The sequence below is a fragment of the Mustelus asterias genome, chromosome 14 (assembly GCF_964213995.1).
Source record: "Mustelus asterias chromosome 14, sMusAst1.hap1.1, whole genome shotgun sequence".
In the NCBI taxonomy this organism is placed as follows: Eukaryota; Metazoa; Chordata; class Chondrichthyes; order Carcharhiniformes; family Triakidae; genus Mustelus; species Mustelus asterias.
In genome coordinates this window covers 11,542,231-11,566,707 of record NC_135814.1, presented here as the reverse complement: position 1 = coordinate 11,566,707, position 24,477 = coordinate 11,542,231, and the positions used below count along the sequence as shown (strand labels likewise).

The 24,477-nt window shown below is 45.3% G+C and overlaps 1 protein-coding gene across 1 annotated transcript in view; it reads right to left on the bottom strand.

Moving 5' to 3' along the window:
• Positions 1-24,477, bottom strand: part of LOC144504122 (contactin-associated protein-like 5) — an 824,359-nt gene that overhangs the window by 353,110 nt on the left and 446,772 nt on the right. The window contains exons 13-16 of the mRNA XM_078229298.1: positions 12,643-12,792; positions 10,872-11,046; positions 9,488-9,594; positions 2,349-2,468 (exon numbers count right to left, since the gene is read on the bottom strand). Coding sequence (XP_078085424.1) covers positions 2,349-2,468; positions 9,488-9,594; positions 10,872-11,046; positions 12,643-12,792 — 552 coding nt within the window. The remainder of the gene's footprint in view (positions 1-2,348; positions 2,469-9,487; positions 9,595-10,871; positions 11,047-12,642; positions 12,793-24,477) is intronic.

Sequence of the window (24,477 nt, the reverse complement as noted above, 5' to 3'; positions counted from 1 at the left end):
ATCTTAGTTAATCATGGATGATGGATAATCCATCGGAATTTTTCTTTCTCTTTGGAATGCATCTACTCCGTGCATTCTGAAATCATAGAAATCATAGAAATCTCCCTTTAAAAGTCTGCCGCTGTATTCCTATTGACCTATCCCTTAAACTCATTTGCTAGTTCACTACTAATGCCATAAAAAGGGACATTTCTTCCTCTCCCTGACGCTGCTGCCCTCCATTAAAGGCCTCAGGACCTCCCCCGTGCTTCATGGTTCTCACCCAATCTGAGTCGGATTAGACGGGAAGAATGAAGCCCCAGGTGAAAGTGAATGAAAAGGTAAAGAGGAGTGGAGTGTGGTGACTGCTCCTTGCAAATTTTGGCCCATTAGTTCTTTAAAGTTTATTTATTAGTCACAAGTAGCCTTACATTAACATTCAATGAAGTTACTGTGAAAATCCCCCAGTCGCCACACTCCAGTGCCTGTTCGGGTACACTGAGGGAGAATTTAGCATGGCCAATCCACCTAACCAGCACATTTTTCGGATTGTAGGAGGAAACCGGAGCACCCGGAGGAAACCCACGCAGACACGGGGAGAATGTGCAGACTCCACACAGTCACCTGTAAGCGGACACAAATTTCTGTGGTTCCTTAGATTAAATATTTCTTAGAATAAAATCAAATAAATGAAACAGGACAAAACAGCACCCGGGCACAAAAGTGTGAACAGACAAGTAGGTCTTTTAAAACGCAGAAACAAGGCAGACAAAGGGACTCAGGAACTCACATTAGCATAACCTTCCATTTAATTAAATTGGCTCCAAGGATATCAGGAAGCCCTTATCAAACAGAAGGTCTTCTAGACATGAAAGACTTCCTGATAAAACACCTATTGTATAAGAAACTCCGGAGATCTCAGACAATTATCACCTCCCTAGACTGGGCAATCACCAGACTTAACACATCAACTCCGCACCTAAAAACCCATTAAACAGGACGACCATATCAGAACACCATAAACAAACCATTTACACATCAACCACAGAATGGTCAGAGTCAAATACTGTAAACAAAACATTAACATTTGAATCATACAACGTGTCAAAGTTCGAGTATAACTGTAGCCCATTGCAGCAGGCTTTCAGAGTGCTTTCGGGACAGTGCTGTTTGTATGTCCTGATTGCACCTCCATCGACATTAATAAAGCTGTACCGCTGTTGAACCTGACTTTGAGTCCGAAGTGGTGGTGTTCGCCCACTCGCGCTAACACACCCAAGCCGGGAATTGAACCCGGGTCCCTGGCGCTGTGAGACAGCAGTGCTAACCACTGTGCCACCCCATTCTTCTTCCTGACCGAAGGAGGTTGAGGCCAACTGTAGTTCCTCTGGGCGGAGAACAGTTAGCAAATTATTTATCTATTCTCAACATCATTTTACCAAAGAAACTAAACAAAGGATGAAAAGAAGAACAAACATTCTGCACTGTAGCAGACCTTGAAACAATGGGCCAGGTTTTACGACCTCGCTTGTCCCAAAACCGTAAAATCCCACCCGAGGTCAACGGATCTTCCCATTGTCCGCCCCTCACCCACTGCGATTCCCCTGGCAGGTGGAGCAACAAAATTCCAGCCAATGCCAGTGCAAGAGTGCCACAATAAGACAAGTAAGAACCAAAAGAGAAAATGCTGGAAAATCTCCGCAGGTCTGGCAGCATCTGTAAGGAGAGAAAAGGGTCGTCTGGACTCAAAACGCCAGCTCTTTTCTCTCCTTACAGATGCTGCCAGACCTGCTGAGATTTTCCAGCATTTTCTCTTTTGGTTTCAGATTCCAGCATCTGCAGTAATTTGCTTTTATTTTTTTAAGAGAAGCAAGAAGTCTCACAACACCAGGTTAAAGTCCAACAGGCTTAAATCTGTCAGACTTTAACCTGGAGTTGTGAGACTTCTTACTGTGCCCACCCCAGTACAACGCCGGCGTCTCCACATCACAATAAGACAATATTACAGGAGGCCAGTACAGTTTCTAAACCAGGATATTTGAGGAAATGCTTCCCATCGAAAACCACAAGGAAAAGAAATTAGTGGAGTCTAATTACATGAGCTCGCAGTATGACTGAATTATCGCTTTGAGTGTAACAAATGTGGGCAAGTGGAGAATTAATCAATATCTAATTTAGCAAGAATCGTATCTTGTTAACAATTGCTTCACTAACCGCCTCTTCTTGCATCTGAACGACACATTTCCCAATCATTTTGTCTAATGTGTTTTATGGATTCATGCTATAATTGTGTTTTGTGTCATTTCTGCTTTGTTGGTAAAATGTAAATGAACATGCTTAGAAACTTTAAAAAAAAGGGACGATCTCACCTGTCATGTTACAGTAGACAAGCAAAGGTCCTTGGGGGCCGCTGGCATCTGGATCAATGAAGAAGAAGCCTGATGTATTCCCTGTGTGTTTGTATGTCTCACAGGACTGCTTATACCTGGCTGTATAAATGTATGTATATATAAAATAAAAATCACAGCATCAGTAAAGTACATTTCCATTATCATAACGTCAATAGGAGTAGGGGGTAAAACAGATCTTGAAAAATGTGCTAATGAGAACACTTATGACAACAGCATTGGAAAATGCATTAGCTCAGATAAATAGTGATGAAATGAACACCAAAACCATCTGGGAATAAGGTCACATAATCTTGAAGGCACAGCACAAAAAAAAAGAAAGACCCACAAGTTTAAAATTCATGAGATGCTCCATTTCTGCTTACTCAGGTGTTCAGGAGTCTTTTGCAGTTTTTTTTAGCAACAGGGCACATTTAATGTGAACATGTCACTTTTGGATTATTGATGTGACTATAAATACAGTGTGGGGAGAGGCAGGTGGAGAAAAGAGTTGAACTTCAGTCAAGTATTTACGCGGCATGTTTTAGTGCACAGCAGAAGCACAATCAACCCCAGAAGCAAGTTCCTTTTTTATTGTCATTGAATTTATTCAGGGCGAGGTGCACAACTTTAACTTTCACTGCTAAAGCTGCACGATTATGTGAGAGTTCTTTTCAAGTGGGAGAGTCATGCCAGAGTTTGCACTACACTTGATAATGAAGGTTAAAAGGTTCGCTCATAGTGCAGTCAACTTGCCCAAGCTAACCATCGGATGGATGTAAGCTGGCGACTTAAGTTCAAAATCTTCCACAAAACTTTTCTTGCCCTCTCACTCACGACATGGCTACAGGAGACGTTGCTTCCCCTGACATGCCATTGTCCTGATGAGTCCAAGATGAAAAGCTTCAACAAAATGTCATTCCTCAGCATTACTCAAGTTCTGTGCTACCAAATCAATTTGAGGTGGCACGGTGGCACGGTGGTTGGCACGGCTGCCTCACAGCTTCAGGACCCCAGGTTCAATTCTGGCCCAGCGTCACTGTCGGTGTGGAGTTTGCACTTTTCCCCCCGTGTCTACGTGAGTTTCCTCCGGGTGCTCCGGTTTCCTCCCACACTCCAAAGATGTGCAGGTTAGGTGGATTGGCCATGCGCAATTGGCCCTTAGTGTCAGGAGGATTAGCAGGGTAAATATGTGAGGTTGGGGAATAGAGCCTAGGGTTACGGGAATAGGGCCTGGGTAGAATTGTGGTTGGTACAGATTTGATGGGCCAAATGGCCTCATATACTGTAGGGATTCTATTCTATTCAAATGACTATTTCTAAAGGAACAACTTTCATATTTCAGACATAACCCTTTATCAGAGCCCTGGTTCCAATTGGTGCCAAATCCAAATTCAAGATATATGAATGAGCTACAGTGCAGTTGGTGCTATTGCAGGTGCATTGTGTGAGGTGTGTCAATTTACCTGTCTTAGAGAAGCCACTGGAATTTATTTGGCACTGTTCTGCAGGCCAGGGGGTGAGAGAGTTGGCACTTGGTACCAATGCCACCTCTCTCCAGCGCAAGTGACATTTTTTGGACAGGCTTGCTGTCAATGGCACCCAAAAGTCTATTCTTCTTTCATAGAATCATAGAATCCTTACAATGCAGAAGGAGACCATTCAGCCTATCGAGCCTGCACTGACAACAATCCCACCCAGGCCCTATCCCCACAACCCCATGTAATTACCCTAGCTAAAGATATGTAGAGGGACAGGTAGTATTGAGGAAGCAGTGGGGCTGCAGAAGGGCTTGGACAGGCTAGGAGAGCAGGCAAAGAAGTGGCAGATGGAATACATTGTGGAAAATGTGAGGTTATGCACTTTGGAAGGAAGAATGGAGGCATAGACTATTTTCTAAATGGGGAAATGCTTAGGAAATCAGAAGCACAAAGGGACTTGGGAGTCCTTGTTCAAGATTCTCTTCAGGTTAACATGCAGATTCAGTCAGCAGTGAGAAAGGCAAATGCAATGTTAGCATTCATGTCGAGAGGGTTAGAATACAAGAGCAGGGATGTACTTCTGAGGCTGTATAAGGCTTTGATCAAACCACATTTGGAGTATTGTGAGCAGTTTTGGGCCCCGTATCTAAGGAAGGATGTGCTGACCTTGGAAAGGGTCCAGAGGATGTTCACAAAAATGATCCCTGAAATGAAGAGCTTGTCATATGAGGAACGGTTGGGGACTCTGGGTCTGTAGTCGTTGGAGTTTAGAAGGATGAGGGGTAGATCTAATTGAAACTTATAGGATACTGCAAGGCTTGGATAGAGTGGACATGGAAAGGATGTTTCCACTAGTAGGAAAAACAAGAACCAGAGGGCACAACCTCAGACTAAAGGGATGATCCTTTAAAACAGATTTGATTGAGTTTTTTGAAGGAGTAACCAAGAAGGTAGATGAGGGCAGCGCAGTTGATGTTGTCTACATGGACTTCAGCAAGGCCTTTGACAAGGTACCGCATGGTAGGTTGTTGCATAAGGTTAAATCTCACGGGATCCAGAGTGAGGAATCTACATGGATACAAAATTGACTTCTTGACAGAAGCCAGAGGGTGGTTGTAGAGAGTTATTTTTCAAACTGGAGGCCCGTGACCAGTGGTGTGCCTCAGGGATCAGTGCTGGGTCCACTGTTATTTGTGATTTATATTAATGATTTGGATGAGAATATAGGAGGCATGGTTAGTAAGTTTTCAGATGACACCAAGATTGGTGGCATAGTGGACAGTGAAGAAAGTTATCTCCAATTGCAACGGGATCTTGATCAATTGGGCCAGTGGGCTGACGAGTGGAAGATGGAGTTTAATTCAGACAAATGTGAGGTGATGCATTTTGGTAGATTGAACCAGGGCAGGACTTGCTCAGTTAATGGTAGGGCATTGGGGAGAGTTACAGAACAAAGAGATCGAGGGGTACATGTTCATAGCTCCTTGAAAGTGGAGTCACAGGTGGACAGAGTGGTGAAGAAGGCATTCGGCATGCTTAGTTTCATCGGTCAGAACATTGAATACAGGAGTTCGAACATCTTATTTAAGTTGTACAAGACATTGGTAAGGCCACACTTGGAATACTGTGTGCAATTCTGGTCACCCTATTATAGAAAGGATATTATTAAACCAGAAAGAGTGCAGAAAAGATTTATTAGGATGCTACCGGGACTTGATGGATTGAGTTATAAGGAAGGGCTGGATAGACGGGGACTTTTTTCTCTGGAGCGTAGAAGGCTGAGGGGTGAGCTTATAGAGATCTATAAAATAATGAGGGGCACAGATCAGCTAGACAGTCAATATCTTTTCCCAAAGGTAGGGGAGTCTAAAACTAGAGGGCATAGGTTTAAGGTGAGAGGGGAGAGATACAAAAGTGTCCAGAGGGGCAATCTTTTCACACAGAGAGTGGTGAGTGTCTGGAACAAGCTGCCAGAGGTGGAGTAGAGGTGGGTACAATTTTGTCTTTTAAAAAGCATTTAGATAGTTACATGGGTATGATGGGTATAGAGGGATATGGGCCAAATGCGGGCAATTGGGACTAGCTTAGGGGTTTTTAAAAAAAGGGTGGCATGGACAAGTTGGGCTGAAGGGCCTGTTTCCATGCTGTAACCTCTATGACTCTTTGGCTCTATGACAGAGATGAGGAGGAATTTCTTCAGCCAGAGAGTGGTGAATCTGTGGAACCCTTTGCCGCAGAAGGCTGTGGAGGCCAGGTCATTGAGTGTCTTTAAGACAGAGATAGATGGTTCTTGATTAATAAGGGGATCAGGGGTTATGGGGAAAAGGCAGGAGAATGGGGATGAGAAAAATATCAGCCATGATTGAATGGCGGAGCAGACTTGATGGGCTGAGTGGCCTAATTCTGCTCCTATGTCTTTTGGTCTTATGCTTTTATGGTCTAATCCCCCTGACACGAAGGAGCAATTTCGGATGGCCAATCTACCTAACATACACATCTTTGGAGTATAGGAGGAAACCGGAGAACCCAGAGGAAAGCCACACAGACACGGGGGAAATGTGCAAACTTCACCCGAGGCCAGAATTGAACCCCTGATGCTGTGAGGCAGCCGTGCCACCACGCCACCCAGAAAAGAGCTGGCTTTTGTTTATGGCTTGATGCCCCATCATCTTGCCGGGCTGCTAAGTGCTCTAAAATTGAGTGTTTAATGTCGAAAGAGGTCCTGCTTATCGGAACTTTAAGACATCCAGAAGCTGCAGTAATGTCAAATGAGAACCCACCCAGAAAATGGAAGGGTGTGGCTAAGTAAACTGATGGAACAAGTAGATTATACTGATAAGGTTAAGACCTTGGGCAGTTCAGGCAAGGAGCAAAAAAATGTGTAAAAGGAAACTCCAAATAGAGTAAAGTACATTTGACCTCAAGGGTATTATAATTGGTCAGGAGAGATATTTTCACAGGGGCTGACCAGGTCACACACCTACAAATTATAGTTATGATTGATGTGAATCCCATGCATCAAAGAACCCCTACAGTGCAGAAGGAGGCCGTTTGGCTCATTGAGCACGCACCAACAACAACCCCACCCAGACCCTGCCCTCGTAACCCAATGTATTTACCCTGACTAGTTTAAACAACTTGCGTGATCATCAAATCCTACAGTGCAGAAGGTGGTCATTCGGCCCATCAAGTCTGCGCAGACCACAATCGCACCCAGGCCCTCCCCCCATGCATTTACCCTAGCTAGTCCCTCTGACACTAAGGGGCAATTTTTAGCATGGCCAATCCACCTAACCAGCACTTCTTTCGGACTGTGGGAGGAAACCGGAGCACCTGGAGAAAACCCACGCAGACATGGGGAGAAACGTGCAAACTTCACACAGACAGTAACCGTGGCCCGAATTGAACCCGGGTTCCTGGCACTGTGAGGCAGCAGTGCTGACCACTGTGCCACTGTGCCACCCATAGAGACTGTGATAGAGGAAATTAAAATGGAACACCATACAAGGGTTACAACCTCGATCTGAGTGGGTGACTGGTATTTTTTTAAACTTATTTATTGTTCAAACACTACTTTAGTTGAGATGTGGTTGAGCTCAATAAAGAATTGCTCAGAGCTTATTGGTGTTAAGACCAAGTTAATGCCTCCCGTATTGGTTACCTTGCTGATGGTCCCTCTGCAGTGGCTTTCTCCTGAAGATTGGTGAACAGGTAGCAAAATTATTTGAGGGACAATTGATTGAGCCAAGCACTGCCCTGCCTTATGCTGTTATCCATCAGACTGGCATTGAAGCAAACAGCCACATTGGCTTCTTAAAGGCATTTCAACAGGTTCCTCCTGATCTACATGGCCTCATAGCACCAGGGACCCGGGTTCAATTCCGGCCTCAGGTGACTAGCTGCGTGGAGTTTGCATGTTCTCCTCATGTCTGCGTGGGTTTCCTCTGGGTGCTCTGGTTTCCTCCCACAGTCCAAAAGACGTGCTGGTTAGATGGATTGGTCATGCTAAATTGGCCCTTAGTGTCAAGGGGATTAGCTTTGGTAAATGCATGGGGTTATGGGGATAGAGCCTGGGTGGGATTGTGGTCGATGCGGACTTGAAGGGCCAAATGGCTTCCTTCTGCACTGTAGGGATTCTATGACTTAAAGGAATTGGAACTGGAGGAAGAAAGGCACAGTAGCACAGTGGTAAGCACTGCTGCCTCACTGCGCGAGGGACCTGGGCTCGATTCCCGGCTTGGGACACTGCCTGCGTGGAATTTGTGCATTCACCTCGTGTCTGCATGAGTTTCCTTCGGGTGTTCTGGTTTCCTCCCACAGTCTGAAGGATATGCTGGTTAGGTGCATTGGCCGTGCTAAATTCTCCCTCAATGTACCCAAACAGGCGCCGGAGTGTGGCGACTAGGGGATTTTCACAGTAACTTCATCACAGTGTTAATGAAAACCTACTTGTGATACCAATAAATAAACTTTAAAAAAATGTCGAGATGATGTGGCTTGGAGGGGAACGTGCAAGTGATGCTTTTCCCATGCATCCAATGTACTGGATGCTCCAAAAGCTATGAGTGTTCAACATTCTGGCTGTGGTATTGAAGGATTACACTGTGGAATTAGCCACATCCCTCATCAAGCTGCTCCAGCACAGCCACAACATTGGCAGCTACCCGGCAATATGGAAAATGGCCCAAACAGGGCCGATGACTGCATGCAAGGGGAAACAGCACCTGAAATCCCACACAAAAGGTTAAAACAAACTTGCGCTTGGTGGCGGTGATTGAATAGGGGGCAGGGGGAAAGCGGGTGTGTGGAGGGGTAGTGGAGGGAGAAGGACCAGCGGGCAGGGGTTAGAGCAAAATCCGAAATATCACCAATCTGCTGAGATTTAAGAGCTTTAAGGGCATTGCCCTTGAACACCACGAGGCGAGATTCTCCGACCTCCTAACCCCGTGTTTCCCACTGGTGGGAGGTGTATTTCATAGAATCATAGAATCCCCACAGTGCAGAAGGAGGCCATTCGGCCCATAGAGTGCGTACTGATCACAATCCTATCCAGGCCCTATTCCCATAACCCCACACATTTACCCTGCTAATCCCCCAACACTAAGATCAATTTACCATAGCCAATCAACCTAACCCGCACATCTTTGGACTGTGGGAGGAAACCGGAGCACCCGGAGGAAACCCACAGCAGACACGGGGAGAACGTGCAGACTCCACACAGACAGTTACCGAGGCTGGAATTGAACCTGGATCCCTGGCGCTGTGAGGCAGCAGTGCTAACCACTGTGCCGTCATGCCGCCCGGTGGCACGATGCTTGCTAGCGGTGGGATTCTCTGGTCCTGCCGCTATCAATGAGAATCCCCATTGACGTCACCCCATGCCAGCGGGAAACCCGCGGGTGGGGGTACACTACCAACAGGATCAGAGAATCCTGCCAACATAAACAGCCAGAGAATTCCGGCGCACATGTCCAATACCATTCTCATTCAAGTGGCTGAGTGTATAATCTTTATCCCAGGTCTTCAAGGCAAAACCGAGTGACTAAAACACAGTCGTCCAGCCCTCCCAATCCCCACCAGTGCAGCCTGTCTAACTATGAGTGGTAAGATGACTATGTAACACAGGTCAGTGTTACTCACAGTTATGGCAGGTGGCCCCAGTGTAACCAGTCCCTGTGCAGTCGCAGTGAAAGGTACTCCAGGACTGAGAGCATTCTCCGCCATGCTCGCAGTAATTGGGTAAACACCTAGCACACAAAAAAAAGACATGATGATACAAAGTGCTTTCCTTACTCGATACATAAACCTAGCTTCCAGCAGGTAAATCCGCAGAATTAAACGCTTATAATTCATCAGCAATTGACAATAAATGGGAGTGGCATTCAAACCGAGAGCAGTGTAGCTCATATACTGAATAGCATATGGATACTGCCGGAAGCATTCTTGTACCAGGCACATTGCTAGGCTTATTGAACACCATTAGGAGCTGGCTCGAAACTGACCCTGGCACCAGCAGTGGCCGCCCTTTTTGTCTCTAAGTCGCAGCTTGTGTGGGCAAAAGTAGGTGTTTCAGGACATGCGCAGAATCCCCATTTTCATCATTGACAGTTTACTGCAGCTAATCATAGAATGGTACAATATCTACGGTGCAGAAGAGGCCATTCGGTCCATCAAGTGGGCAGCAGGTTGGGCGGCACGGTGGCGCAGTGGTTAGAACTGTTGCTTTACAGCGCAGAAAAACCCACCTGGTTCACTAATGTCCTTTAGGAAAGGAAATCTGCCATTCTTACCTGGTCTGGTCTAAATGTGACTCCAGACCCACAGCAATGTAGTTGACTCTCAACTGCCCTCCAAGGGCAACAATTAGGGATGGGCAATAAATGCTGGCCTGCCAGCGATGCCCACGTACCATGATTGAATGATTAAGGGAGAGAGCAGGGGACAGGTACACTTTCTCCAGCCTCTTCCGTGGCTGGGAATCTCCAGCGCCAATGGAGTCAAATGCCAGAATTCTATCGCCTTACCAGTCCGAGGCTCGTAAGATCACACCCGAGGCCAACGGAGAATGCCATTCTGCGAGCCTTGCCCGCCCCGATTCTGGGGCAGGCAAGGTGGTAAAATTCCAGCCAATTTCTCCATTCTTGCTGGCGGGGTAATGGGGGGGGGGGGGGGGGGGGGGGGGGGGAGAGAGAGGATGGCAACGAGGTTGGAGAATCCCACGCAATGGGTCAAATGTCCAGTGTACACAATTCTCAGAGCAACATGTCAGAGTTAACTCCAGTTTGGGGCAGCGGATTCTGGATATGAGGAGAAACGGAATTAAGTCATAGCGCAGAAAAATGACTTACTATTTTCAATAAATTCAATGAAAGTAAAAAAAAAACCCTTACTTATATCATTGATATGCAGTGGGGGGAAAGTGGCAACAGAATCTTTGAGAGGCTAAACTGCTTTTGTGCTAGGTTTGCATTCAAATTTTAAATAATAAAACTTCTATCGAGTATGAAATAGGAAATCGGATTACCTGTCCACGATACCGCACAGGTCTAACTGTAAGTCGCTGAAGTTGCCTTGCAAGCCTTGTTGCACCAGAATGAGATTGGCTGGCCGGTTGTCTATGGAGAAAAGGCGCATACAGCCTTGGAAGGCACTGATGGTGTTCGAACATGCAGCAGCATCAATGAGACTTCGAGGGCACCCTTTGAAGAACAGCAGATACAGAAACACTTAGAATAACTCGGCTGAGCGTGGCATTAATTGAACATCAAGCTGAAAAGATGCACGTTGTTATTGAAGTGATGAAGCAACAATGATCATACATGTCAAAGAAAAATCTCCCTAACCCAAAAAAGATTGAGCAGAGTGGTCCTGTCTCCCCTTGAATTTAGAAGAAGGAGTAATAATCTATTAGACAAAGAACAAAGAAAATTACAGCACAGGAACAGGCCCTTTAGCCTTCCAAGCCTGCACCGACCAGGCTTGGCACTGACCATGCTGCCTCACTTAACTAAAACCCCCTAACCTTCCAGGGACCACATCCCTCTATTCCCATCTTATTCATGTATTTGTCAAGACGCCCCTTAAAAGTCACTATCGTATCTGCTTCCACTACCTCCCCCGGCAGTGAGTTCCAGGCACCCACCATCCTCTGTGTAAAAAACTTGCCTTGTACATCTCCTTTAAACCTGGCCCCTCGCACCTTAACCTATGCCCCCGAGTAATTGACTCTTCGACCCTGGAAAAAAGCTTCCAATTGTCCACTCTGTCCATGCCCCTCATGTACAAAACATGTAAAAATTCTTACAGTGTTTGATAGGTGGATGTAGAAAGGCCAACCACCAACCCCCCCCCCCCCACCCCCCCCCCAACCCCCAACCCCCAACCCTGACTGGATGGAGAGCTTAGAACTATGGATCATAATCTCAGAATAAGGTATAGGCCATTTAGGATTGAAATGAGGAGTTTCTTTATTCAGAGGGATGTCAGTCTTTGGAATTATTTACGCCGGAGAGCACGGAAACTCAGTCTTCCAGTCTATCCAAAATGGGTATCGATAGATTTTAGGAAACTAAAGGAATCGAGATTTGTGGGAATAGGGAGGAACATTGAAGTTGAGATAGAAGATAAGTCATGATCTTATTGAATGGTGGAACAATATCAAGAGGCCATATGGACTACTTCTGCTTCTAGAACGTTCTTACATTCTAGTCTTCACCATCAAGATTTGGTGACCAACTCTAGTGGATTGTCAGGTGTCTCTATGAGTCAAAGATGAAGAACCAACATCAGAAGAAAATCATAGCAGAAAAATAAATCAGATATGGGGGTAGGGGAGGAGATTTGGCTGACAGAGACAGAAAGAGAATCATACATTGCAGAAAAGGTCCTTTGGCCCATTGGTCAAGAAGCATCAAATTGAGTGACAAAGGTTGAGAATTTAACTGATTGAAAATGATGCACTTGCACCAAGTTAAATTTGGGCCTAAAAAGTTTAGTCACATTCCAACTGGCTGAGGAAAAGATAGTGCTTTGCCAGGAGAGGGTGTCAGATGGTGGGAGATGGGGGACAGGCCAGCTGGAGGTCAAAGATCAACAGATAAAGTCTCTGGGATTACACCCAAGTAGAGAGTTAGCAACCTTGATGCCAAGACGATAACATGTTCTAATTAATTGCTCTGACGCACATCACTACACATCCAACTCGAAGTAATCTCTGTGCTGGACGGCATGTTGCAATGTAACAGAGACCCGACTGCACAGTGAAAAGGTTGGTTCTGCCAATGAATGGGTCCCACCTCCAAAATAATAGCTGCTTCCTGAGTACATCCGCGTCTGCGTGGTCGCGTGGGCTGTCGAGGCAGCTTCCCCGTTCAACTCAACGCTGACACGATTCCGTCTGGTGCTCAAATGGATGGAATGCCACTGCCCATCATTCAGGTTGACACCTGTAAGAGTAAAACACAGGGGTCCATGTGTCTCATTACAGGAAGGCAGTCTAGTCTCTTGACCTGGCCCAGGTCTATCAGAATTATTTGGAAATTACACAGACTTAATATAAAAGATACAAGATCCAGAAGGCAAATAAAGAGTATTTTTTTAGCACAGTGAGTTTTGATCTGCTTGAAAGGTTGGCGGAAGCAAGATTCAATAGTTTTCAAAATGGAATTGGATAAATATTTGAGAATCATAGAATCCCTACAGTGCAGAAGGTGGCCATTTGGCCCATTGAGCCTGCACCAACAACAATCCCACCCAGATCCTATCCCTGTATCCACTCTCTAACCCCCTGACACTAAGGGGTATTTTACCATGGCCAATCCACCAAACCCACACATCTTTGGGACTATGGGAGGAAACCAGAGCACCCAGAGGAAATCCACGCAGACACGGGGAGAATGTGCAAACTCCACACAGACAGTCACCCGAGGCCGGAATCCAACCTGGGTTCCTGGTGCTGTGAGGCAGTAGTGCTAACCACTGTACCACTGTGTCGCTCAAAGAAAATGGTTGCAGGTCGACTGGGAAAAAGCAGGGCTGGGGACTGTGGGGAGTGGAGTCGGCATGAATTGAACAGCTCCTACATGGGCTAGATGGTCTCTGGCAGTGTGGCACAATTCATTTTTCCCTTGAGTGACTACATGCCCGCAATAGATGCAGTGCAGTCAGAGTCATAGAGTCAGAGAGGTTTACAGCATGGAAACAGGCCCTTCGGCCCAACCTGTCCATGCCACCCAATTTTTACCATTAACTTGCCCCAATTGCCCGCGTTTGACCCATATCCCTCTATACCTATCTTACCCATGTAATTGTCTAAATGCTTTTTGAAAGACAAAATTGTACCCGCCTCTGCTACTGCCTCTGAAAAGCTCATTCCAGACACTCATCGTACTCTGTGAAAAAATTGTCCCTGGAGCCAGCGGGTTCGAATGTTGCAAAGTACAGAGAAAGTCGAGATGTTGGCAACTGAGAGGTTTTATATACACTTGTTTGCAGCTGTTTTTAACAAAATGTATGCCAACAAGTACATATATACTATTGTTTGTTATATTCCATGTACATATCGGGGTATATATATTATTATGATGTCCATAGAGACAAATTACATTTAAAAAGAAATCTGAATTCCCAGTGACCAATTTAAAGGATCACGCACAACAAGATTTCAGATTTACAGCTTTTACTCAAATGAGAAAAATGTCAAATGACAAAACACCAGTTTTGTCCAAAACTGAGAGTTTAAACCACAGAAAGGTACCTCCTTCTCTTTGATGCAAACATACATTGTCGGCACGGTGGTACAGTGGTTAGCACTGCTGCCTCACAACGCCAGGGACCTGGGTTTGATTCCAGTGCTTGGGTCACTGTCTGTGTGGAGTTTGCACGTTCTCTCCTGTGTCAGCGTGGGTTTCCTCAGGGTGCTCCGGTTTCCTCCCATAGTCCAAAGATGTGCAGGTTAGGTGGACTGGCCATGCTAAATTGCCCTTTAGTGTCAGGGGCATTAGCTAGGGTAAATGCATAGGATTATGGGGATAGGGCCTGGGTGGGATTGTGATCAGTGCAGACTTGATGGGCCAAAAGGCCTCCTTCTGCACAGTAGGGATTCTGTACAAAACAAGAATTGGTGAAATGTTTTCTGCCAGGAAGTTTTTAGACACTTTGAAAAAAATATCGAAAGGTTCCATGATTTTCCCAATAAATAAAACAGCGAAGAAAGTTTTGTTTTTGCGGGCTTCTTTTAGCTGTTGGAAGCTGTAACGAGGTGAAGAAAATTCAGCCCAGCCTCCAGTATCTTACCTTCCCTTTGATCTCCTGTCTGTGAGTTTGACTGAAAGTCAGAATTTCCAGAGTCAGCTATTTAATTTCTATTACCGAAAGAGAAAATGCTGGAAAATGTCAGCAGGTCTGGCAGCATCTGTAAGGAGGGAAAAGAGCTGATGTTTCGAGTCCAGATGACCCTTTGCCAAAGCTCTCCTTACAGATGCTGCCAGACCTGCTGAGGTTTTCCAGCATTTTCTCTTTTGCTTCCAGATTCCAACATTTGCAGTGATTTGCTTTTATCCTTTTATTTAATTACTATTCCTGCTTAAACTTCACAGCAGGGTGTGTACTGACTGAGCTCTCCGGAGTTTGTGCAATGTGTCTGGGACATGGTGGCTGCTGCCTGGAGTGAGGTACAATCTTAGAATGAAGGCATGCTGAGGTGGACTTGTGTAGAGCTACAGAATTGCTTCCATGTGGTGAGTTCCAAATAGTTGTTTCGCTCTCTCGTCAATTGTTCTATTGCTGGATATTGAAGGGTTGAAGCTTGTACACTTGGTCAATTCTTCAAAACCATGCTGCCACCATATTATGTTCTTCTCTTCAACATAAACATATCAATCACATGACAAGGATTGGTAAAGTAATAGGGTTATTATTTTAGCGTTAACTAGGAGGCTGTCCATATGTCTTACTTCTACTATCTGCTGTTGTCGATGAATACAAGTCATACAACTAATATTACCTGTAAAGGTGGTAATGTTTGACAGCAGTTTAAGCTACGTACCCTTAAAGATATAGATACCTCATATTACAACACAGAACAGAACGTTCCCCTTTTAACATTTAAAATGACCAAAAATGTTCATGGACTTCACAGAAGTACTTTACACTGTCCCTGAAGTAGGCATTCAATTCACCCGGAACCAGTCCAAAGTGATTCTTAGCTGCTAAGGATATACTTCCATTCTTTTCCGTTCCCAGCCTTTTAAGCTCAGAGCTCTCTTAGATGGTGAGGGCTTCCCTGGAGATTCTCCTTTTAGCTCAAGCTAGGTGAATATTTCTGTTAAAATCCTCATTAATTGGGTCTTTACAATCCGAGCACAAGCTCCCATCGGCATTCCTCCTCAGCGATGGCCTAGTGATACTGTCACTAAACTATTAATCCAGAAGCTCAGCTAATGTTCTGGGGACCTGGGTTCCAAGTCCACCATGCCAGATGGTGGAAAGAAAAATTGGAATTAAGAATCTACTGATGACCATGAAACCCATCTGGAAAAACCCATCTGATTTACTAATGTCCTTTTGGGAAGGAAATCTGCCATCCTTACCTGGTCTGGCCTACATGTGACTCCAGAGCCACAGCAATGTGGTTGACTCTCAACTGCCCTCAGATAACTAGGGATGGGCAATAAATGCTGGCCAGCCAATGACATCAATGTTCCACGAGTGAATTTTTAAAAAACCTACCGGACCATCTGCTCCCTATTTCTCTTTTTAATCCTAGCAGACTGCTCTGCCTGCAAAATTCAGGGATATTTTTAGGAAACCCTTCCCCATCTCCCTGGCACCTTAACTCTCATGGGTCTTGTATACATAGAACATAGAACAGTACGGCACAGGAACAGGCCCTTTGGCCCACAATGTTGTGCCGAACATGACGCCAAATTAAACTAATCCCTTCTGCCTGCTCTTGGTCCATATCCCTCTATTCCTTGCATGTTCATGAGCTTATCTAAAAGCCCCTTACAGAGCCATATCATATCTGCCTCCACCACCACCCCTGGCAGCGCATTCCACACACCGACCACTCTCTGTGTAAAAAACTTGTCCCTCACACCTCCTTTGAACTTTCCCCCTCTCAACTTAAGTGCATACTCCCTAGTATTAGACATTTCAACTCTTGGAAAAAGATTCTGACTGCTAACCCTATCCATGCCTCAAATAAATTTATAGACTTCCATCAGGTCTCCCTCTCAGCCTCCGCCATGCCAGAGGAAACAACCCTAGTTTGTCCAGTCTCTCCTAACTCATACCCTCTAATCCAGGCAGCATCCTGGTAAACGTATTCTGCACCCTCTCCAAAGCCTCCACATCCTTCCTGTAATTGAATGCCAGAATTGAATGCAATACTCTAAGTGTAGCCTAACCAAAGTTTTATAAAGCTGTAAGTAGAAATACTGATTACCTATCATTTAGATCCCAGCTCTGTCCCAACATGGAATTAAATGGACTGTTTAATGTACAACCATTTACAACCCCAATTCTCAACACCTTCCAAGGGCTTTGGAGACTAACAGTCTATTCACTGTCAATGCAAATGCTTCTGCCATTGTCAACAACTGTGAACACCTTGCACCCTCCTCCCAGTAAATCAATCTTTACCATTCAAACCACCCAGCTTTGCAGTGAGCAGAATTCATAACACATCACATGACCCCCCTTCATTACTCCATTTTGCCCCAAATTAAAACACAGTCCCCAAAACATAACAAACTTGTCACACTTCACATTTGTAACAATACTCAAAACATGTATATGGATATATACTATAGATATATAAATATAGCCATATATAAATTACACATATATAAACTAGTGTACAAATACACACATACATAACAACAACTTGCATTTATAGAGCACCTTTAGTGTAGTCAATCATTCCAATTTGTTTCATCGGAGCGTTAACAAACAAAATTTGTCACTGAGCTATATAAGGAGATATCAGGACAAGTAACCAAAAGCTTGGGTAAAGAAATCGGTTTCAAGGAGTATCTTAAATGAGTTGTAATTTTTTTTAAAGTTTAAAGTTAAAGTTCAAGTTAAAGTCACAAGCCAGTGACTAATACATTAACACTGCAATGAAGTTACTGTGAAAATCCCCTAGTCGCCACACTCTGGCACCTGTTCGGGTACGCTGAGGGAGAATTCAGCATGGCCAGTGCATCTAATCAGCTCATCTTTCAGACTGTGGGAGAAAACCAGAGCACCCGGAGGAAACCCACACAGTCATGGGGAGAACGTGCAGACTCCACACAGACAGTGACCCGAGGCCGGAATCAAACCCGGGTCCCTGGCGCTGTGAGGCAGCAGTGCTAACTACTGCATCACCGTGTCACCCTGAAAAGACACCCTATCCACGCGCCATCAGGTAAACTTCGTGACTCCCCGTCGGGGAATTGAACCCTGGACCCCACGTGACAGGTGGGGATACTATCGAGGAGCTGCCTTGCTTTGCTGAGCGGTAAATGGAGAGGGTTTGAAGCCTCCGCAAGGCATGATTCCTAATGGTGGAGTGATTAAAACAGTGGATGTAAAAGAGGGAGGTGAGAAGGAGAAGGACACAGAAACTTTGGAGGCTTGTAAGGTTACAGAGATAGGGGAGGGTGCAACCCAGGAGGGAATCGAAAACAAGGATAAGAATTTTAACACTTGAGGCATGACTGGACTATGAAGCAATATAGGTCAGCGAGTAGAGTCAGCGGCTGTTGGGTAAACAAACCATGCTGTGAGTTTAGATATGGGCAGCAGAATTTCAGCTCAATGTTACAGAGGGCAGAAGGATCGGGTTTCCCAAGAAAGCATTGGAACAATCAGGTCTTGAGGTGGCCAATGCATGATTGAGGGCTTCAGCAGCAGATAGTTGGCAATGTCATGAAAGTCGAGGATAGGTGGGTTTTTTTTAGTGTCAGAAGGAGATGATCTTGGTGATAGCGCAGATATTTGGCTGAAATCCTAATCTCCGGGTCAAATGAGGTACCAAATTTGTGAATGGTCTGATTCAGTCCGCCTCAGATACGTGCCAGAGATGGAGGTGAAGTCAGTTGGTGAGGAGCAGAGTTTGTGTTAGGGATTGAAGACAATGAGTGGGATTTTCCGGCCTCGTCCGCCCCAAAACCGGAAAATCCCACCTAAGGTCAACAGTCCTTTCCATCGTCTGCCCCTCACCCGCTATGATTCCCGAGGTAGGTGGAATGGGAAAATTGGCCCCAATGTCTTTGTTTTCCCAATATTTAATTGGGGGAAATTTCTGCTGATCCGGTACTGAATATCAGACAAGTAGTCCGATGATTCAAAGAAACTTCAAGAGAGATAATGTTGAGGTGCGGCTGGGTGTCATTAGCATGCTATAACAATTGTGTCCAAAATAATCTCTCTCTCTCTCTCTATCATAAGAAGAGATAGAGGGGGGAGATTCACTGGTATATATGTACTGAATATATGCAAAAGCAAAGCACTGTAGATGTTGGGAAACTGCAATGAACATAGTAAATACTGAGAATATTCAGCATTCCCGCCTGAATCTGTGAAGAGAAAAACAATTAAGGTTTCAGTCCTGTGCCCTTTCCTCATAGAAGAATCATAGACTCCCTACAGTGCAGAAGGAGGCCATTTCAGCCCATCGAGTCTATACTGGCCACAATCCCACCCAGGCCCTATTCCCGTAACCCCACACATTTACCCTGCTAATCCCCCTGACACTAGGGTTAATTTAGCATGGCCAATCAATCTAACCAATATAAAGATTTTAATGTTTATTTATCAGTGTCACAAGTAGGCTTACATTTACACAGCAATGAAGTTACTGTGAAAATCCCCTAGTCGCCACACTCCAGCACCTGTTCGGGTACACTGAGAGAGAATTTAGCATGGCCAATGTACCTAACCAGCACATCTTTGGACTGTGAGAGGAAACCGGAGCACCCGGAGGAAACCCACGCAGACATGGGGAGAACGTGCAGACTCCACACAGACAGTTACCCAAGGCCGGAATTGAACCCGGGTCCCTGGTCGCTGTGAGGCAGCGGTGCTAACCACTGGGCCACCGCAGTCGCCTCCTGTGAACTGTTTTCCTCTCCACGGATGCTCGTGTGTTTTGCTTTAACCAAGTGTAAAGCTTGCACAGTTCAGTATAAACCCCTTGCGAGCTGCCAATATCTCCGCCTTCACTACACTTTGCAGCATTGCAAAAACTGTGATTTATTCAATTAACAGCTTCCTCACAGGCAAGGTTCAAACATCAGCATTTCTCATCTGTAAGGGGACTGGAACTTTTCAAGCATTCACAATTCAATTAGTAGGTGCTGAAGAGGGAGATCCGGTGCCGTTCGCTGGGTGGAATTAAATGCTTGGCAGAAATGGAAGAACTTTTCAAAATTCTGAAGCCTAACTTTGCACAATTTTCTGGAGCACATTTGTTTGGACAAATTGCAGCCAAAGGCATAAAATGTTGAAGCTAATTCAATCAGCAAAATGGAATAAAACAAATCACACCAATACGAAGTTATATTTTGCCAACGCATTCATTTCTTTTCAGTCGAGATAATCAGAATGAAAATGCCACTGTTCCTTATGTTTTAGATGTTTACGGATGTATTCAAGGGATGGAGAAGATAATTTGCAATTCAAAGAAATAGAAAGGCTATTAGCATATCTTTTAATAAGGCCAAACTTTTATGATAACTTAGCTCCGGACATCCAGGGTGAGATTCTCCGGCCTTCCAGCCGGGTGTTTCCCGTCGGCAGGAGGTGGCACGTTGTTTGCTAGTGGCGAGATTCTCTGGTTCCACCACTGTCAATGGGAATTCCCATTGTCGTCACCTCCACGCTGGTGAGAAACCCACGGGCGGACGTTGCGCTGCCGGCGGGACCGGAGAATCCCACTGGCGTGAACGGCCGGAGAATTCCAGCCCCAGTTTCTTCTTTACCGAGCATTGTTACAACTGCCTCCTGAAGTTTGCACTGTGTGGAGTTTGCACATTCTCCTCGTGTCTGCGTGGGTTTCCTCCGGGTGCTCCGGTTTCCTCCCACAGTCCAAAGATGTGCGGGTTAGGTTGATTGGCCATGCTAAAATTGCCCCTTAGTGTCCTGGGATGCGTAGATTAGAGGGATTAGCGGGTAAAATATGTAGGGATATGGGGGTAGGGCCTGGGTGGGATTGTGTTCGGTGCAGACTCGATGGGCCGAATGGCCTCTTTCTGTACTGTAGGGTTTCTATGATTTCTTTCTATGAATCTACGTGGATCTCAGGGGCTTCCTTTGGGGTAACATGTTCCACAGTCCTGTTATCAAATAGTTGCCTGGTGTGGCACAGTGGCACAGTGGTTAGCAATGCTGTCTCACAGCACCAGGACCCAGGTTTAATGCTGGCCCGGGGTGACTGTGTGGAGTTTGCACATTCTCCCCGTGTCTGAGTGGGTTTCCTCTGGTTGCTCTGGTTTCCTCCCACACTCCAAAGATGTGCTGGTTAACCATAGAAACATAGAAGATAGGAGCAGGAGGGGGCCAGTTGGCCCTTCGAGCCTGCTCCGCCACTAATTTCGTCATGGCTGATCATCCAACTCAGAGGCCGAATCCTGCTTTCTCACCATAACCTTTGATCCCATTCGCCCCAAGTGCTATATCCAGAATGGATATACATCCATTCAATGTATTCAATGTTAGGTTGATTGGCCATGCCCCTGAGAGTCAGGAGGATTAGCAGGGGAAATACATGGAGTTACGGGGATCGGGATTGTTGTCGGTGCAGGCTCAATGGGCTGAATGGCCTTTTTCTGCACTGTAGGGATTCTATGACTCTATTCTGTGATTAGTGCAGAATTGAGTGATGCTGAAGAAAAGAAAGGCATGCTGTCGAAGCTTTTCATCTTGCACTCACTGGGACAGATGTAAGAATCCCTTTGAAATTTGGTATTCTTGCATCTGTCCTGAGGCATGCATGTCTTTTTTTTCAGCAGCTCTGTTCTCCTGAAAAGCTTTCTCTTTTTTTATTCATTCATGGGATGCAGGCAATGCTGGCTCAGCCAGCGTTTATTGCCCATCCTTAATTGCCCCTTGAACTGAGTAGCTTGCTGGGCCATTTCAGAGGGCAGTTGAGAGTCAATCACATTGCTGTGAATCTGGAGTCACGTGTAGGCCAGACCAGGTAAGGACAGCAGATTTCCTTCCCTAAAGAGAGCCAGATGGGTTTTTTCAACAGTAGTTTCACGGTCATCGTTAGACTTTTAATTCCAGATTTGATTGAATTGTTAAAATTTCACCTGTCTTTCTTAATCCGACCTTCCCCATTTTGAATCCTTGGTTTAAATTTGTTGCCACAATAAATAGCTTCCCTGATAGATAATGCAAATTCCCGAGCATCCATATAGGTTCTATTGGATAAGGTAGTAAGTAGCTAAGCTCTGCGGAGTAGGACTATCCTATATTATCTTTCTAATTCAGGGTATTACAGGATGAAATCAATTTCTGTTGTGAAAAGGGTGCAATAATTAATCTCATCCTATCTGTTTAGGATTTTTGCTCAATAAAGAGACATTCAGTCAACCTTTTCGTTCTGCACTCAATCAGGACAGATGCAAGAATGCCAAATTTCAAAGGGAGCAACCACTTATACTGCATGAGAAAAGGATGTCGACTGGTTGGCAAGTTGACATTCACCTGGTTGAGGTATTGCCATAGCAAATGCACCAGGGACCTATTGCCTTCTGTCAACTTGCCAACTAATCAGCACCTTTTCCTCATGCAGTATAGAATCATAGAATCCCATAAAAGGAGGCCATTTGGCCCATCTAGTCTGCACCAACCACAATCCCACCCAGGCCCTATTCCTGTAACCCCACATATTTACCCTGCTAAATCCCCTGACACTAGCGTCAATTTAGCATGGCCAATCAACCTAACCCACACATCTTTGGACTGTGGGAGGAAACCGGAGCACCCGGAGGAAACCTACACAGACAAGGGGAGAACGTGGAGACTCTGCACAGAGTGACCCAAGGCTGGAATTGAACCCAGGTCCCTGGTGCTGTGAGGCAGTAGTGCTAACCGCTGTGCCACCGTGCTGTATAAATTGTTCCTTCCTTTGATATTTGGCATTCTTGCATCTGTCCTAATGAGTGTGAGACTAAAAGCTTTAATAGCACATCACTTTTCAGCAATATTTAAGTTCTGTATTACCGAGTGACGATCATTTATGTATTAGTGTGAATGAAGTGGAAGATTTTTTAAAGATCGCTGCTACATTGATAGAAGAGATAGTGCTTGGGAGTTTCCTAAAGGAATTGATGTCACCCTATCACAGTCAATTAGACAATTGGGCCAAGTCCACACAAAAAGAAGCAAATGCTTCCAAGGTTGTGATGGAGCAGCTGTGAAGTCTAATTGGACAAATTGAACTGGCTGGGCAAACAGACAAAGATGAATACAAATTTTGATGTCTTCGAACTGAGTACTGTGATGAAACATTCCCAAGATACAGGACATTTTCCAGGTAAGCAAAACCTCTAAACAAAATAAAGATGGAGAAATGTGGGTTGAAATTTCCATCTTTAAGTGACCCTAAGAATAGAAAATTTATTGTTTTTAGTGACGCCTCAGACGCAAACCTTTGCAATAAGTTTTCAAATGCAGTAGATTTCAACATTTCCTGTGGGAGGGAGTGGGAAATGTTGTCTCTTGGCTTGGAAAGCCAAGAAAGTATGGACACCAGTAAAGAGTACTTTGACTGCTGAGACTCATGCACTAGTCGAGGCAGTTGACATGGTAAAAATTATACCAAAAACATTAGGGGAAATTCTACTGTGGTGAAAAAGGAAGAAAACGTCCCAAGAAAATGTTATGCAGACAATTGTTCCCTTTAGGATAATGTGCACACGACAAAGTGGGTGAGTGAAACAAGATGAAAAACTGATATTTCAGGTGGGATTTTTTAGCCGCACTCACCCCAAAACCGGAAAATCCCACCCGAAGTCAATGGCCCTTTGCATGGTCCCCCCCCCCCCCCCCCCCCACCCCCCCCCCCGCCCCCGTTACGATTCCCGTGGCGGCTGGGACGGGAAAATTGCCCCCTGCAAGTCTGGAAGAGATGGTGGAGGAAAAGGGAATCCCCAAATTCGGCACAGTAGCACAGTGCTTGCATCACAGCACCAGGGACCCGGGTTCGATTCCCAGCTTACTTCACTGCCTGTGTGGAGTTTACACATTCTCTCCATGTCGGCATGGGTTTCCTCCGGGTGCTCCGGTTTCCTCCCACAGTCCAAAGATTTGCGGGTTAGGTGGATTGACCAGGCTAAATTGCCCCTTAGTGTCAAGGGGACTAGCTAGGGTAAATGCATGGGGTTTAGGGGATAGGGCCTGGATGAGATTGTGGTCAGTGCAGAGTCGATGAGTTGAATGGCCTCCTTCTGCACTAGAAGATTCTATGATTCTATGATAACTCAAATGGGTTGATGCAAACCATCAGCTGTCAAATTGTTTCACCAAAAGGAAAGCTCCGGTGATAAATTATTGGGAGCGTTAGATGGACAACACACGATGCGAGACATGGAAATGTGATATTTCTTTCTTTCTCCAGTTTTGTCCGAAAATGCACTTGTTGTTGTCGTTCTTTAAGAAAGAAGGGAATCAGTAAATGGAGGAACCCTGTTACAATGAAGTACTTACTTACAACTCCTACAGTGCAGAAGGAGGCCATTTGGCCCATTGGGTCCTCACCGACTCTCCACCTTCCTGCCCTGTCCCTGTAACCCCACAAATTTACTTTGGATCTACCTAACCTGCTTATCTTGGGACAACAAGGGGAAATTTAGCATGGACAATCCACCTAACCTGCACATCTCGGGACACTAAGGGGCAATTTAGCATGGACAATCCATCTGACCTGCTCATCTTTGGACACTAAGGGGCAATTTAGCATGGACAATCCATCTGACCTGCTCATCTTTGGACACTAAGGGGCAATTTAGCATGGCCAATCCCCCTAACCTAGTTTGTAAGTAAGAGCAGCTCTTATTAATTGGGGAAAAATTTTGGAATTATTCTTATGTATATATGAACCAGTTTCCACTGGTGTGAGGAGAAAAAGAGAGTCC